The sequence below is a fragment of the Colias eurytheme genome, chromosome 15 (genome assembly GCF_061535395.1).
Source record: "Colias eurytheme isolate Ceu_HAF_F1 chromosome 15, ilColEury1 Martin Lab GWU primary, whole genome shotgun sequence".
Classification (NCBI taxonomy): domain Eukaryota; kingdom Metazoa; phylum Arthropoda; class Insecta; order Lepidoptera; family Pieridae; genus Colias; species Colias eurytheme.
Window position 1 is genome coordinate 7871850 of NC_142994.1, and position 15735 is coordinate 7887584.

Genomic DNA, 15735 nt, shown 5'->3' on the forward strand with positions numbered 1-15735 from the left:
AATAATACAGGTTAATAGCATCTAACTCCAATACAATAGAAATTAAAGGCACCATTATTTTTTGCACTAATCATTTTGGTCGAATTACAGTAACATACAATATTATGGTAGGATTATATCATGGTTTACAATCACGGTGGTATATATTTTATTCTAAGATTTTCTTGGAATATTTTTTTACAGTTCGATCGTTCGTTTTAATAAGCGATTGCGCTTCGTTTCGTAAAATCTGTTTATACAATACAAAATATCGAAAAATTATTGATAGACAAATTACAAGAATACAATATACATAGTTAATAAGATTAAAAATGAAAAGAGAGGGATTCAAAATAATACCAACATTAGTTGATCAAGTTAAATAGATAGATAGAACTTAAATAAGAACAAATGTGAAAGTATGTGTGTAAGTTATAAATGAAAACTGAAATATAGTATTGTATTTAATATTATTTGTGAAGATCTTGCTAATTGATTATACGGAAACTACATCTAAAACAACACTATTTATTATTACACATATTAAGTTTCGTTTTTCGCTGACAAGCGCATGTGCACAATTAACAGTTATTTGTTGCCACAAACATTATCGAATTGTGCTTAGTGCAGTGGTGGCGTAAATGCAGGACTACTTTACTAGCACATAACATTGACAGTGGGATATAAACAAAGCTAAGACTAAAAACATATCTTTAGAATTGCTATCGAAACAAAATAATAGCTTTAAAATTCGGCTTACCCATGTAAAGGTTGTAACATTATCAACGATAATCCCAGACATAATTTATTAAAAATTTTATTCAACAATGAACCATTTGGCGTATAATATTAATAACTAAAGACTATATAACTTTTACATACAATATACAAATTACATATGGACAACTTTCGGGGTGCTCTTCCCTCGAAGCCAATTAAGTAGAACGGTAGGAGTGCTTTGTGAATCCCGAGCTGAAAAAGAAAACATCACAATAATTATAATAATGTTAGAAATGTAAAGGGGCTGGCTGTTTGTATGTAATAAGAATGTACTGCAATTCTGCACAACTACCTAATTGATGCAATCAATTGTAAACAAATTGCATCCAGTCACAAAGACTATTAACAAAGTGAGGGTAGTTGCCTCGAACATCGATATAAATTGACACAGAAAATTCTTTGAAAAAAAATTTATTTCAATTGTGAAAAACATATGACTCAGTATTTATGTGTACCGTACACATAAATACTGCCACATTCTGGTAATGTGTTTATGTTTTTTTACTATCAGAAGCGTAAAAAAAGATGTTCACTACGTGTCTCGTAACCCATAGGACTACGAAAATCCCAAACAAATTACAAAGCGTATGCAATTGTAATCGATAGAACTATAAAAATCCTCGACTCACATAGCGTATGGTGCGCCTGGTTGAGCTGGTCCACGGCCTCTGGCGGCAGGTTGGCCACGTCCCGGCTCAGCAGGCGCATGCCGAGCTGCCGCTGCTCGCTCTCGTGCCGCAGCCGCACGTCGCGGCTGTGCTTCACGCTGCGCAGCTCTGATAGCCTGGTACCGTGGGATGATGTTTAAATAAATAAAATTGGTTGTTTGTAAAGTAGGTTTACGATCGAGATGTTTACGTGATAACATAATGCAGTGGCAGCGCTCGAGATGAGACGGGAGATCGGTCCGTCTCTCTCTCGTTATACCTGCGATCGCGCTCGTGAGGTTTTGGTGTGACACAAGTTTCTGAACATGTCACCCGACTAAAACGATTTTAAAGACGTTATCACGTCAATAAATAAATAAATATTTCAGGACAATTTTCACACACGGCACGATCTGATCCCATAATAAGCTTTCGCTTGTGTTATGGAAACCAGATGGCTGATAAACATATATATAATTTTAAAATAAATACTTATATATTTTATTTTATAAACAAAGATTCCGACCAATTGAGAACCTCCTCCTTTGTTTAAGTCGGTAAAGTGTCATTGTATCGGATGGAAATTGGCACGGATATAAATTAAGTATGGAAACCCACTTTTGTCTAGCTACTTTTGGATGTACAACGGGCTCTCTGTCTAGTAGTGGTAGTACTTGTAGGAGATTAGAAATACGTTATAAATGAATTAATGTATATTAATAGTATACCATACATTAAGAATAAAGTTAAAAAGAATAGAGGAAAAAAAGATTTCTTTAGTTTAGATTATGAATAAAATTTACCTTGTACGAAGTTTCATAGATAAATATAATTTAAAATATAATTTATTTAAAGATGAAGTCAATTTAAACGATTAGCATTTATAAAAGAAATTAACTCACTTAGCTTGTAGTTTAGGTTTTTCTCCATCCATTTCGCTTATGCTGCTACTTCTCGACGAATGTGCACGGTGAGTATCCACAAAGTGGGATTCCTTTTCTATACTGAAGCTTGGAAGCTCGGATACTGTGTCTTGACTTGAGCTAGTAGATACGTCGAGCCCAACAGACCCGTATCGCGCCTTCAACTCTTCGTAAGAACGTAAACTATCTGACAGTCGAAGTTGTAGAGTATCCCTCTCTTCTAACAATTGTGTCAATTCCATGGTAAGTTCCTCGCAGCGAACGTCCCTTTGATGAAGCATGTATAACGCCAAATCTAATTCAGCTCTAGGGACGGCGTCGAGCAATTCTTTATTAAGTGTACTTTCGGACACATTACCGGTATGTTCTTTAGTACCAGAAGCAAATGTAACGTGCTTCTCAATTTTGTTACTGGCTGATCTCAAAGCGTTCTTCATACTTTCAATTTCATCTTTTAGAGTTACTATCTCTATTTCTTGGCTTTCTAAAACTAATTGTGTTTCAGCTGCTTTATTTGCATATTCTTCTAAAATTTTATTCAAATCATTTATTTGCTTGTTAAGATTGGTGCATTCCAAGATTTTCGCATTCAATGCTTCCGCTATCATTCCTTTTTCTTCTTCTAATCCTTGGCGCATCTTTTCATAGTGTTCATCAGTTTCATGCATTTTTAACCTTAGTACTGCTAATTCGGACTCTTTTTCATAAGTTAAATCTTCAACTTTCTTTTCATATTCTATTAATTGTTTCCTAACATTTTCAAATTCCGTGTTCCTATCTGAGAGCGTAATTGTATAGTCATGCGTTTTCTGGAATATTTCACTTTCTTTTTGTTTAATTTGTTTATTTAATTCAGATATTTTTGACTCATATTCTCTATTAATTTCATCAATGCGTTGATTCAAGCTGTCATTAACAGTTTTCGTGGCGACTAGTTCAAGATTTAATGCATCAGTAGATTCCTGCTGCTCGGATCGCTTTTGAATTTCACCTCTTAATTCCTTTATGGTTTTTTCATATTCTTCCTGTTGAACAAGAATTTTATTCTCATTCATTAATTTTTCATCTTCCATCTCTGACCGTAACATTTCAAGTTGATGCATGACATCTGTATATTTATCATGCAGTGAATTGAGTTGATCTTCCTTCTCCTGTAATTTATTTTGTAAAGATGACACTTGCTCAATAATTACAATTTTATTAGTTTCCTCTTGGGTAGATGATTGCATATTATCAAGAAGTTGTTGATATTTACTCTCTGAAGCATTTAACTGTGATCTTAGATCTTGTTCAATTTGTTGGAAATCATTTTCTCTTTGCGTTAAATGTTGTTTCCATAATTCAGCGATTTCGAAGCCACGCTGGTCCATGGCGCTTGATATTGATGACCTTAACTCAGTAACTGTTGACAATAATTCATCATTTTCTGAATTTAATTGTTGTAATTTTGATTCAAGCTCATTTATTTTCTCCTGTGCTTTTTCCGCGTCCTGCAGAAGCGTTCTGTTTTCAAGTTCTAAATCTTGCATTATTTTACTAGCGTTATCAACCTTTTGTTTTAAAATTTCACATTCAGACTGAACTTTTTCATAACATTCTGTTAATGATTTCATATCTTCAATCTGAGCCGCGGCAAGTTGGCTTTGTTGTAATTGCATGTTTACATTTTCAAGATCAGATTTAAGTATTTGAATTTGACTAATAGCATCATCTCTTTCAACTCGAAGTAATTGCATTTTGTCTAATAAAGCTGAATTTTCCTCAAATAATTCTTTGCTCTTACTTTCTAGTGATTTGTATTTTATATTTTCTTGTCTACTTTTTTCTGTTAATTCATTATTTTGTAATTCTAAGGCCGATAATCCTGTTTGCAGTTCTAAACAATTGTTGCTTAATTCTTTATTTTTTAATTTCAAATCTTCTATTTCAGCCTTATTTACTTCATTGACTGCTAAGGACACACATTTTTCATTTAGATTTGCTACTTCATTCTTTAATGTTAAGATTTCTTCTGTGAGTTCTTTGTTTGTTTGCGATATATTATCAACTATAGACTGCAATTCTTCATTTTCTTTTTCAAGTTTTGTAATTTCTTCTTCAAACTGAGTTTCATTTTTAGTTAACACTGTTGATGGTGGAGTTACAATATTATCCTGGTTTTCGACATATTGTTGTTGAGAGGATAATTTATCATTTGCTTGTTTAAAATTGTATTTCCACAGTTCTACTTCGTTGTCCATTTTTTCTTTCATTTCTATTAACCTTTCATTTGCATTTTTAAAAACTTCATTCTGTTTGGTTAGAACTTCTTTTTCTTTTTTCTCCTTAGTTAGAGCGTCGTTGAGCTCTTGAACTTTTTTCTCTAGAATATTCATGTTACTAGCTAATTCACTTTCGATAGCCATATCTAATAATGACGAATTTGATATTTGCTTAGACAATTTTAATTCGTTGGCTAGCATATCGTTAGCAGCCTTGAGTTCTTTTAATTTTTTAATAGCTTTTAATAATTTCGCATTTGATGCATCTAATTCTTTCTTTAATCGTTCGTTTGCCTCTTTTAAGCTTTGTATTTCTTGATTTAGTTTTGAAGTTCCAGGTGTGACATCGTAGGAATCGGCATTTTCTTCCAATCCCCAACCTTCTTCTGAATTGAATGGATCTTCATCTTTAATCTCATCATCTTTTTGGAAACAAACATACGTTTTTTTAGGTACAATAAGAGGTTCTATGGATCCTTCCGAAAATTGTGTAATATTTGATGGCTTTTCGCTATGTTTTAATTCTTTTTTAACAATTATTTCTGCTTGTTTATTGGATATATCAGCATCTGAAAGTATTTGCGATTGTAAGGAGGAAATATCTGTAGCTGATTTTTGTTCATCGCTCATTTCTTCTATAGTAGAAGAAATAGTCATTCCTTCTGTTTTTGGTATGTTCATCTCAAATACAACTTTTTTCTTTTCCATTAATTGTTTGATCTGATCTTCCTTTTGGTATAATAAGTTAGCGAGTTCCTGATTATCACATTTTAATTTAGCATTTTCTGTCGTTAATTCATCAAGAGGGTATGAAGATTGTGCAAGTTTTGATGATAACTCCGTAATTTTTTGTTCTAATGAACATTTAAGGGTATTATGTTGTGCTTGTAAATTCTGTAATTTATTTTGGTATTCGGTTAGTTGTACATTTTTGTTATTTAAAGCAGCATTTAACTTATTGATTTCCGCTACATATTGCTCTGTATAATCTGGCATAGGAGGATTCTCTGTTTTGGATGTTTCAGCAAGCTTGATATTTTCAGAAGTTAATTCTTCCAAGTTGTTATGAAGGTTTGTTATTGTTGTTTTATAGCCTTGGTTTTCATATTCTAGTCTGGATAGATGCTCATTCAACTTTTCAAGTTTCTCACTAAGCAATTTCTTTTCTTTAATAGCCTCTTCAATTTGAGTATTAAATTCAGTTTCAATTTCATCAATTTCAACTTTTCTCTGTGCTAGAAGACTATTATGTTCATTAGTTATTTTTTTCAGGTTATTTTCAAGGCTCTCAATTTTTGCATGATAAGACATATTTTCAGTTTCCAAAAGTTCAGTTTTTGCCGCTTTGCTTTCAATAGCTTTGCAATGAACTTGTAAGTCTGAATATGATTTTTGTATGTTCTGTAGCTCTTCATTGAGATATTGAACTTTATACTGTAACTCTTTGTTATCGTTTTCTATTTCATGGACTTGTTTCTCTAGAACCCTATCATGATCCATCAATACAGCTAAACGGGTTATTAGCTCATCCTCCTGAGTTGTATATTCAGAATATGATTTTCGCTTTTCTTGTAATTGTGTATCAAGCTGATCAGCTTTCTTTTCTAGTGATTGACGTCTATTTTCCATTTCAGAAATACTTTCTTCAAGTCTACAAATACGATTTTTGTACTTTTCCATTTCAATCTGTAAGTTTTCAATATACATGTCTCGTTCTTGAATTTTAGCTTCGTGTCCAAATTGCATCTGATTTAAACTTTGTTCCCCATTTTGTAATTGATTCATCAAATCAGAAATTTGTGATTGTTTTTGGTTTATATCTGCTTCTAAACAAGAAATCTTTGTCAAAAGATTGGTATTATTCTTTTGTTCCAATTCGTATTCAACCAATTTATTATTTAAGCTTTCTAAATTAGATTTAACATTAGCATTTTCTTCATGAGCTATATACAAGTCTTTATTTAAGAAGTCTATTCTTTCATTTAACTTTATTATTTCATTTTGAGCTTCTTCATATTTATATTGTAAGGATGTAATTTCACTTTGAATCTCCTGATTTTTCTTTTCAAGTAGATTTTTCTCTGCTTGACGGCTATTAAGTTCCTCATTAGCATATTTAATTTTTTCCTGTAATGCAGGTATGGTTTCAACTTGTATCATTGCTTGTTCATATTGTTCCATTTTTATTTCATACTGCTTCTGTAATTCACTAAATTGATGTTCTAACTCAGTGTACATTGAGGATTTTTTCTTAATACTCAGAGCAAACTTTTTCAATTTCTCCATCAATTCTTTGTTTTTACTTTCTAATGCTGTAAATTGATCACTTTGAGAACTTTGGTCTAGATTTATGGACTCAAGCTTTTGTTTGACTTGTTCATATTGCTTTGAAGTTTCTTCTATGGCGAGGTCTTTTTGTTGTATTGCGGTTCTTAATTTTTCATTTTCAATTGATTCTTTTCTTAATTGTAATTTAATTTCGTGTATTTCTTCATCACGTTCTTTAGATTGTGTCATAATTTCTAAAAATTCTGCTTTTTGTTTTTGTTGTTGCAATTGTAACTCTTCTAGTAATTTTTGTTTTTCATTTAAGGTCTGTTTTAAGTTTGTCAGGTCAGTTTCCAGTATATTGTTCTTATTTTCTAATTTAGATTTTAAGGATGATAACTGGGCTTTTTCCTCTTCAAACATTCTAAGTTTTTCTTCGCAATCAGCAAGTGCATTTTGATAAAGAGCTATTTGTTTATTTAAAGATTTTATCAATTCACTGTTTTGGTCTTTAGCTTTTTCGTCTTCTAAGCTTTCTATTCTAGATTTTAATTTCTGAGATAAGTCATTTAATTTGGTGATTTGATTTATATATTCATTGATTTCTTTGTCTTTTTGCTGCAAGGAATTACCATAATTAAATACCTGCTTTTCATATTCTCTTAACATTTGTTCCAGATTTTGAATATTAGCATCGCGACTTGTAATGGCAGCGCTATATTCTCTTTGAATTTTTTGTATTTCTTGATGCAAGGACTCAATAGTATCTTTAAGTTGCAATTGTTGTTGTTCAGATGCATCATTTGTCACAGTATCCAGTTCTAACTTAAGGTTTTTGTTTTCTTCGGTCAATTGCTTAATTTTGTTTTCATAATCCATATTAGTTTTCAATAAATCTGAATGCTTTTGGTGTTGTTCCTCAAGGGAGAGAATTTTCATTTGACAATCTGCTATTTCATCTTCTCTTTCTTTAATTACGTTTTTCAATTTTAATATTTCTTTAGTTAACTGTTTCACAGATTTTGTGCCTTTACCTCCTTTGTCACTAGCTGCCTTGTCATCGTGATGAATTTCAGCCAGAGGGCTATCAACGGAATCTTCAGTTGTCAAAGGTTTTGTAGTTTCGGCTGTTTCTTTAATTATTTCAATTCTTTCGCGCTTTAATTCTTCAATTTGGGAATTCAATTCCTCATTTAGCGTTTGAATTTCAGATTTTTCATTGTTTAAAATTGAAATGGTTTGTTTTAATTCTTGACATTCAAATTCGAAGTCCTCTATTTGTTTGTGTAATGAGTTATTTTCTGTACAAATTGTATTCATTTTTTCCATGACTTCCTGTCTCTCTTGAGTAAATAATTCAATTTTATTTTTTAATTCGGCACTTTCTTGAAGAACACTATCAATAGTTATGTTTTGTCTAGAACTCAAGTCATCTTGGCTCTCAGAATTATTATCATCCAATTTGTCTCTATCGATTCCCTTATTATATTCTTCTATTTCTAACTTCTCTTGAGTTGTAAGAGAGTCAACTATTTCTATCGATTCTGCCGAACTTACTTTTTCAGCACTAAGCTTTTCTAGTTTATCAGTTAATTCCATGTTCTCCTGTATGTAATTTTCTAATTTTTGCAATAATTCTTCTTTTTCACTTTGAAGCAATTTGATATTTCCTTCTAGCTGATCTTTATCCAGTTTTATATTTTCTATTACCAATTCTAGCTCTTTTTTATTGGCAGTAAGTTCATCGATTTGTTCTTCTAATTGTACTGATTTAATTTCTGAACAAACTTGTTCATTTTGAAGTTGTGATATATCTGCTAATTTATCTTCCATTTCTGCGTTCTTTTGTTGCAATAGATGCAATTCTGAAAAGTAAGAATAAGTTTGAATTGTGAACATAAGAAAATGTACACAAATTGTATTTGCAAGAATGAAGATACAATCACAAGATGAACATTAAAAAATCATAATTAACATCTTAAGATGTTTCCAGATTTTTATACTATATTCACCAAAAAACCATTGCAAGGGTTTAAAGCTTAAAACTAAATGGACACCTCATCTTATAAAAATAATTATAAATACAATTCAATATCTGCAAGCCAGTACCTTGAACCAAGTCGAATTTTTGTGTTTCTAGCAAACTTATGGATTTCAATCTAGTTTCTGCTAAGTTCTCCATTTCAACCATTTTCTTATACACCTCAGTATCTGTTACTGTAAAGAAGAAATTACATAATTTATACACCATTTCCAAAAACATAAACAATCACATTATAAATGGATTACTTCAAATATTACTTACATCTTCCACTGTCATAATCTACAAGATGTAATTGTAGATTACCTTTCTCTTCTTCTAGTTCTGCTACTTTTTGCGATAATTGATGTATTTCTTCATTGAGGCGCAGGATTTCAGCATTTGTGTCAGATACCTTACTAAAGTTCTCAATAGTTTTCTGCATTTGTTTTAATTTTAATTTCGAGTTTGATTTCACCTTTATCATATTTTTGTTTGCAGCATCAATTTCTTCATTTAATGATGCAATTTGCTCTTGAGCTAATTTTAATTTTTCTTCCAGGTCTTTAACATCTTGTTGCCCACCAGATGTTGGGTAAGTCTCATCTTCTTTAATTTTCTCCGTACTTATTTCTACATCTACTTTTTCAACAGTTTTTGAAATAATTTGTGATTTAAGTTCATTTATAATATCATCCTTCTGTTTGTTATCAGCTTGTAAATTTATTATAACAGCTTCTTTTTGTGATATAGCATATTCCTTCTCTAAAATGTCTTTATTAAGAGCTTGTAAAATTATTTCTGTCTTTCCAGCATCTGTTTTTCCTGTCTTCTTCTCGGGTTCTTGATTAAGAGATTCTGCTGAAAGCTTGCTCCAAGGGGATTTCAATTTAGCAGATGTATTTCTTCCACCTTTGCGTGTTGGCAGAGGGCTGCCCTTTTTGCTAGGTGAGCTCACTGTGGTACTTGGTTTGGGGTCAAGATTTACTGAAGTGAGCTGATTTTCAAGTTCCTTATTAGTTTGTCGTATTTGATAATTAATTTGCTCTAATAGCTCAATTTTTTTAGTTAATTCTTCCATATCTGCAATTTCCTTGGAACCTTTCTCTTCTATCTGCTGTGGCTCAGTTTCAAGTATGGATTCTTGTGTTTTTGCTAGTTTGGATATCTGTTCTTGTAGTTCTTTAATTTCTTGATTTTTTAACTCAAGTTCTTCAATAAGCTTTGAATGTGCTATACTTATTTCAAATCGAGAATTTTCAAGTATAGTATTTGCCTCACTGAGACTTTTAATTTTTTCATTTTTCTCTTCAATTTCTGATAGTAGCTTAAGTTTTTCTTCCTTCCATTCAGACTCCATAGTTACAAAATTTTGTTGCATTTTAGACATTTGCTCTTTGGTGTCTTCCAGTAAATGTAAAGTATCCTTTTCTAATACATGAAAATAAAGAAGTTAGATTAATAATGGAAATTAAAAATAAAACAATTTCACTATAAGTACTATCCATTTTTGTGGAAATAGAATATTTAAGAAATAAGTTTTTTTTTACCTTTTTTAGTTAAACTGTCAGATATAAGAGTTGTGGCTTTATTTTTTGCTTCTATTATTTGGTCTTTTTCATTAATTTTTTCTTGTAAGTCCAAAATGGTGGTCTCCATTGCCCTTAACTTTACTTGCATGACACTTAATGCATTTTCTTTATCTTTCACAATAGTCATTAAATTGGACACCTCACTGGGATCAGAACTCTGGAAAAAAAACGAAACTATAATTTGATCTGTTTACTACAAAAATTAATCATTGCAACAAATATGAGCTTCAAGAGGTTTAAGTAAATCACCTTGCTTAATTCTGTACTTTCCAGTGCCAGTTCCTTCTTCTTAACAACAATTGGATTCCTTGGTCTTTTACTTATTTCCTTATATTGTTTTATTCTTTCCATTAAAATTTCCTTTTGCTTCAAAGTGTTTGCTAAACTTTCACTAATACCTGGAACTGAGTATTGATGTTGATATGAATATCAGTTTCAATTTTTTCACTAAATAAAACACTACATAGTATAGTAGTAGTTACCTGAAGCTGTTGTCTCTATTTATATCTTTAAATCTATGTAATGGATTGCATGTTGCAGGTTGTTAAAAAGATAGTGTATTTAGCATTAATAATTACACCCGTGCAATGTGGGGCTAGTTAGAGCTAGTGATATTTATACAATCTCAAACTCAAACTCAAACATTTATTTATTCAATTAGACTTCTTCTAGAAGCACTTTTGAAACGTCATAGGTACATATTTTTAACATTTACCACTCAGTACTTAAATTGCTTTTTGTTGACATAACAAGTACATGCTGAGTATAAAATGAAATAGCATAATGCTTTAAAACATGAATGTTTGCATTATGGATATAGCATTGAGCAGCATATACATCTTCCACTTTCAAGGAAAAATAGCCAAGAAGTTTTTAAGGTCACTTTAGCACTCATCATCAAATAGCAACTTAATGCATAATATACTTGATATTATAAGACTAGTACTGAGTGTTTTTATAGAAAATATTCAATTGTTAATTCCCAATTTGAACAAGGATTAAATTTAAGTTATTGGATTATGATGCAAAGCATATGTACAGATCAATGTTAGAACAGTATATTATACATAACCAATATATCTGAGGTCATGTTACAATGACCTTAAGCTGTACACTCATTTTATTATTTATATGACCCAGTTTTTTATCAGAACAACAGAAAAAAACAATTTAAGCATATTCAGAAACTTCAATAGATTATCCTGATTATAAAAAATTAATATTACTTACTGTTCAATGCATCTTGGACTGATAAAGTTGTGGATGTGTCAGTAGCTACTGAATAACCTGTTTTCTCACTCACGGCGGTTGCCATCTCTGATTGTGTATCTGTAGTATCATCCTCTGAAAATAATTGTAATAAAAATAATTAAAAACAATTAATATACTTTTATTACAAGTATTATTTAAACTGAAACTTACCGAATGGCCGACCCAATAATTCTGCTGTAGCTTTACGATGCTCTTTAATCTTTTTAGATACAAGTGCAGCATTTTCCAAGCACTTCTGAGCTCTTTCAAATTTAATTTGCCTCTCTGCTGTTGTCGAAAGCTATAAAAAAGCGATAAAACGGATTTATTAATAAAGTATCTTACATTTCACATACTAAACTCAAGAGGTATGCCATGCAATCCATGCTAATAAACGGCATAAATTGGAGACATATGTCATTAGAATTGTTAATTTTTCACTGTGTCGTACTTTACTCAATAATTGTATTATGATTTATGCAATGTTTTACCTTAGTGGTTGCTGTGCTACTTCTTCCCGTCACACTAGCAACATCACCTTTAGATACTGCTAAATTGGAATCGACTTCGACTTGATCCTTTTCAAGAGGACTATTGATGTTTTTATTATCGGACATCGTTGTTTATGTGATGACAACATGAATACAACAACGAAGAGATACACTGAGCACAATCACAACTGATCAGGAATACGGCTGTTAAATTAAAGACAATGTAGAGAATGTAAAAAATACTAAATCAAAATATTTAGCCACCACTTAGCACTCAATCACTTGCCATTTTTTGATCCACGTCAGCACAGATATAGAACAGCTGTTAAATGCAGATAAACAAAAATGTTAAAAAAAAGAAATTGTATAAAATAATTAATAAAATAATTGATTACATTATTCGCACATCATTCGTATCCAAATCCAAGGATATTTTTAGCTACAATTTTGTACTTTTTCATACAAAGTAGGTTTACATAATAGTGATTTTGTTGAACTGATGTTTTGTGATTTTGTTGAAAATTAGACATGTTATCTATATAATATACTTGAAAAAAATATCACAAAGAATCACAATACTGTCATAGTTTTAATTATGATCATAAAGATTATTTCTGAAAACGAATTTTTTATTAAATGACACACGTTGTATTGTTCTATTGTTCACACCACATATTCTGTGGTTCAAACTTCAAACATTGTTCATCTACTTCTTATCTACTTCTGTTCTTCGTTGGTAATTATCTATGTAATCTGTGTGGGAATAATCAAATTTTTGACATTTGACAAGCTGTCAGGATTTTTTAAAGCTAAAAATTTGGGGTTTGCAAGTTGGGTTATTTGCAAATTATTATTGTTACATGACACTTTTTCCACATAAATAAATGGCCACTTCCCGTATTCAGGTAATAATAAATAGTGTTTTCATTAGATAAACAAAAATATTGCATCATCTATCAATATTGTTGACACTGTGAACGTGTGACCTTATCATTGCAACAATATATTTTCTTTTACTACGCAACTTTTACAGGCGACAGCGCGTCAGTTGTCCAAGACATATAAAAGAAGGAGTAGATTTGATATAGGCATTGCGTCTGAGCTACCTGCTGCTTACAAGAAATTTTGGCATGAATGGAAAGTGCTTAAACCTGCAGCTGTGCACTTTATTCCTCAAGATAGCAAGTGGAAGAGAGACGAATTGACTGGTGAAACGTTACCTGTACAAAATGTACCTATCCCCTTGAAATATCCTCCAGAAATACACGAAGGGATATGGGGAGGAGAGGCTATAATCAAAGGTAAATCTTTGCAGTACCGTAAGTCCTTCACTCAAAACTTTAAATATTCTAATCAGAATGAAGACTTTATTACTATTATTTCTACAATGGCAGCTTACCCTATATTTAGTGTTTCATTTTATTAAATAACTTAAATACTTTATATATAATGAGGTATAGGTATTTGATAATAAAAAGCAGTGATTGATTGCATTCTCTTTCAGGTTTCCAGAAGCGCGATTTAAAGAAACGCAGAGTACCCCATTACTGGGTGCCCGTTCTTAAAAGAACTGTAGTCAAATCAGAAGTGTTAAATACCCATCTTTCAGTGACCGTCACTGATCGGACAATTAAGCTTATCAATGACCACTATGGCTTTGACCACTACTTGCTCAAAACACCAGCTTGCGACCTTGTTTCAATGTTAGCCCTGAAACTGAAAAAACAAATCCTAATTGAATTAATGAATGGATGCCCACGACATGCACATGATCCAGCGAAGCAAAAGGAAATTTATGAGGAATATAAAACATATTTATCCTCTGTAAGAAATTTTCAAATTGTTTATTGAATCATATTTTTAGACTGAAAGAAAGATGTTACTAACTTTATCAATATTTATTATGAATTATAATAAATATTTTTTGTTTTTCAGTACACCCCCGAAGAAGTAGAGTGGTATGGTTTGACTTGGTATGAAGCCCTCAGTAAAGTAGCAAAAATGAAGGAAGCAAATAAACCTGTTCCTTTGAAAAGTGTGTATAGAAAGAATTTAGTTGAAAAACTGAAAGCAGCAGGCATTGAAGCAAAACCTTCCGCTGATGAAATATCGTAAGACAATTTTTAATTTCATATCAGAGAGTTGTATTACATTTCTCTCTTTTTTTTATTTATATTTTTGACAATCCAATTTCCTTGCATATACAAATGTATCAAAAGAATGTTTAATTATTAAACAATTTTTAATATTTAATTTCATAAACTTTTCAGGTCCACTACTTCATGGTTGTCGAAAATGAATCCGTTTGGAAAGAAAGATGAAGCTTAGTGTATTGTTTTAGTGAATATGTAGAAATAAAACTATTAAATTGTTGCGTTGTAGAAAACTGTAATATTGAAAATAAATAGATATTTTACTGCCAAAACTAGCTTTCTTTTTGTATTTACCACCATCATCCTCATAGGATAAGACTAGACATGGTGGTTCATACCTCCAAACACCATTATTTTAATTAAGTTATAGTAGCTTGAAGGGTGTGCTTATTGGATTGATCTCTTCTATATCTATCTCCATACCAAATGTTATAAAGATCAGGTTTTATTGTAGAAGATTTATAAGCATGCATCTATACATTCTTATGGTATTGAGATCAAAATACAATGTCAAAATATTATAAATTTATTAGCTCATATATGCATCATAAGCATAGATAAGAAAAAAAAAGTGATATTCAGGAAAGGGACAGGAAGATTTAAATAAATAAAAGCCGATTGTAACTATTAAAATCTTTAATTTTTTTCAGGAATTCTACAGTAATTGTTATGTACTATGTAGTATATGTTACTACATAATAAATATCATTAATTCTTTAAATACTGCAACAAAATAATAAAAATGAAATTATAATTTAATTGATACAAAATTTTATAAAAATAACAATATGCTCTTCTCTTTTTTTGTATGGTTTTGATATGAAAATTATTTATTAAACATACAAAATTTTAATCATTTCGTTACTGCTATTGTTATGCGATAATGCCATTCTTATTTATTGTATTCAATTTCCAGCATAAAAACGGTATATTAATATTGTCATTTAAAATATGATAATAGAATTGAATCTTATTTTAATGTAAAAATGTATATAACTTACTAGAAGGAGGTATCTAAAGAAAAGCTTAAATTATAAACAATCTACAGATCTAAAAACTGAATCGAATACAAATCGAAACAACAGATTATACAGGGTGTAATCGTTAAGTGTGCGCAGGCGATTATTCCGTAACTATTGCAGATATTTAAAAATTTAAACTGATATTGAAAGTACTATATTATACCGTGGGATATGGGAGCGTTTCATGTAACATTTTTGGATATGTTTCGTTTTATTTTTTAAAAGTTATTATTGTCATTTTGCTCATTAGCTATAGTACTTTCAATATCAGTTTAATTTTTTTGATATCAGTAATAGTTACGGAATAATCGCTTGCGCACACTTAACGATTACACCCGTCCTATATGT

The 15735-nt window shown here is 30.9% G+C and overlaps 2 protein-coding genes across 2 annotated transcripts; one reads left to right on the forward strand and one right to left on the reverse strand.

Moving 5' to 3' along the window:
• Window positions 1–649: 649 nt before the first annotated feature.
• LOC149902455 (uncharacterized) lies at window positions 650–12517 on the reverse strand. Its single transcript, XM_090110137.1, has 10 exons — window positions 12213–12517; window positions 11893–12022; window positions 11701–11814; window positions 10720–10874; window positions 10429–10627; window positions 9164–10309; window positions 8968–9075; window positions 2309–8723; window positions 1389–1543; window positions 650–951 (listed from the first exon to the last, which is right to left on the reverse strand). The coding sequence occupies exons 1-10, from the start codon at window positions 12336–12338 to the stop codon at window positions 872–874; spliced, it is 8628 nt and encodes a 2875-aa protein (XP_089966263.1). The 5' UTR covers window positions 12339–12517; the 3' UTR covers window positions 650–871.
• A 461-nt stretch (window positions 12518–12978) lies between these two features.
• mRpL28 (mitochondrial ribosomal protein L28) lies at window positions 12979–14640 on the forward strand. The gene is made up of 5 exons (XM_090110016.1): window positions 12979–13117; window positions 13246–13513; window positions 13717–14036; window positions 14148–14323; window positions 14483–14640. The coding sequence occupies exons 1-5, from the start codon at window positions 13097–13099 to the stop codon at window positions 14538–14540; spliced, it is 843 nt and encodes a 280-aa protein (XP_089966142.1). The 5' UTR covers window positions 12979–13096; the 3' UTR covers window positions 14541–14640.
• The last annotated feature ends 1095 nt before the right edge of the window (window positions 14641–15735 follow it).

Excerpts from the sequence above, each read along its gene's own strand:
- LOC149902455 (XM_090110137.1), bottom strand. The coding sequence starts at position 12,338 with ATGTCCGATAATAAAAACATCAATAGTCCTCTTGAAAAGGATCAAGTC. Across the intron at positions 9,076-9,163 it reads AGATTATGACAGTGGAAGAT|TAACAGATACTGAGGTGTAT; the intron begins GTAAGTAATATT and ends TCTTCTTTACAG. Across the intron at positions 8,724-8,967 it reads AAAATTCGACTTGGTTCAAG|AATTGCATCTATTGCAACAA; the intron begins GTACTGGCTTGC and ends CTTACTTTTCAG.
- mRpL28 (XM_090110016.1), top strand. The coding sequence starts at position 13,097 with ATGGCCACTTCCCGTATTCAG. Across the intron at positions 14,037-14,147 it reads ATAAAACATATTTATCCTCT|TACACCCCCGAAGAAGTAGA; the intron begins GTAAGAAATTTT and ends TTTGTTTTTCAG. Across the intron at positions 14,324-14,482 it reads CCTTCCGCTGATGAAATATC|GTCCACTACTTCATGGTTGT; the intron begins GTAAGACAATTT and ends TAAACTTTTCAG.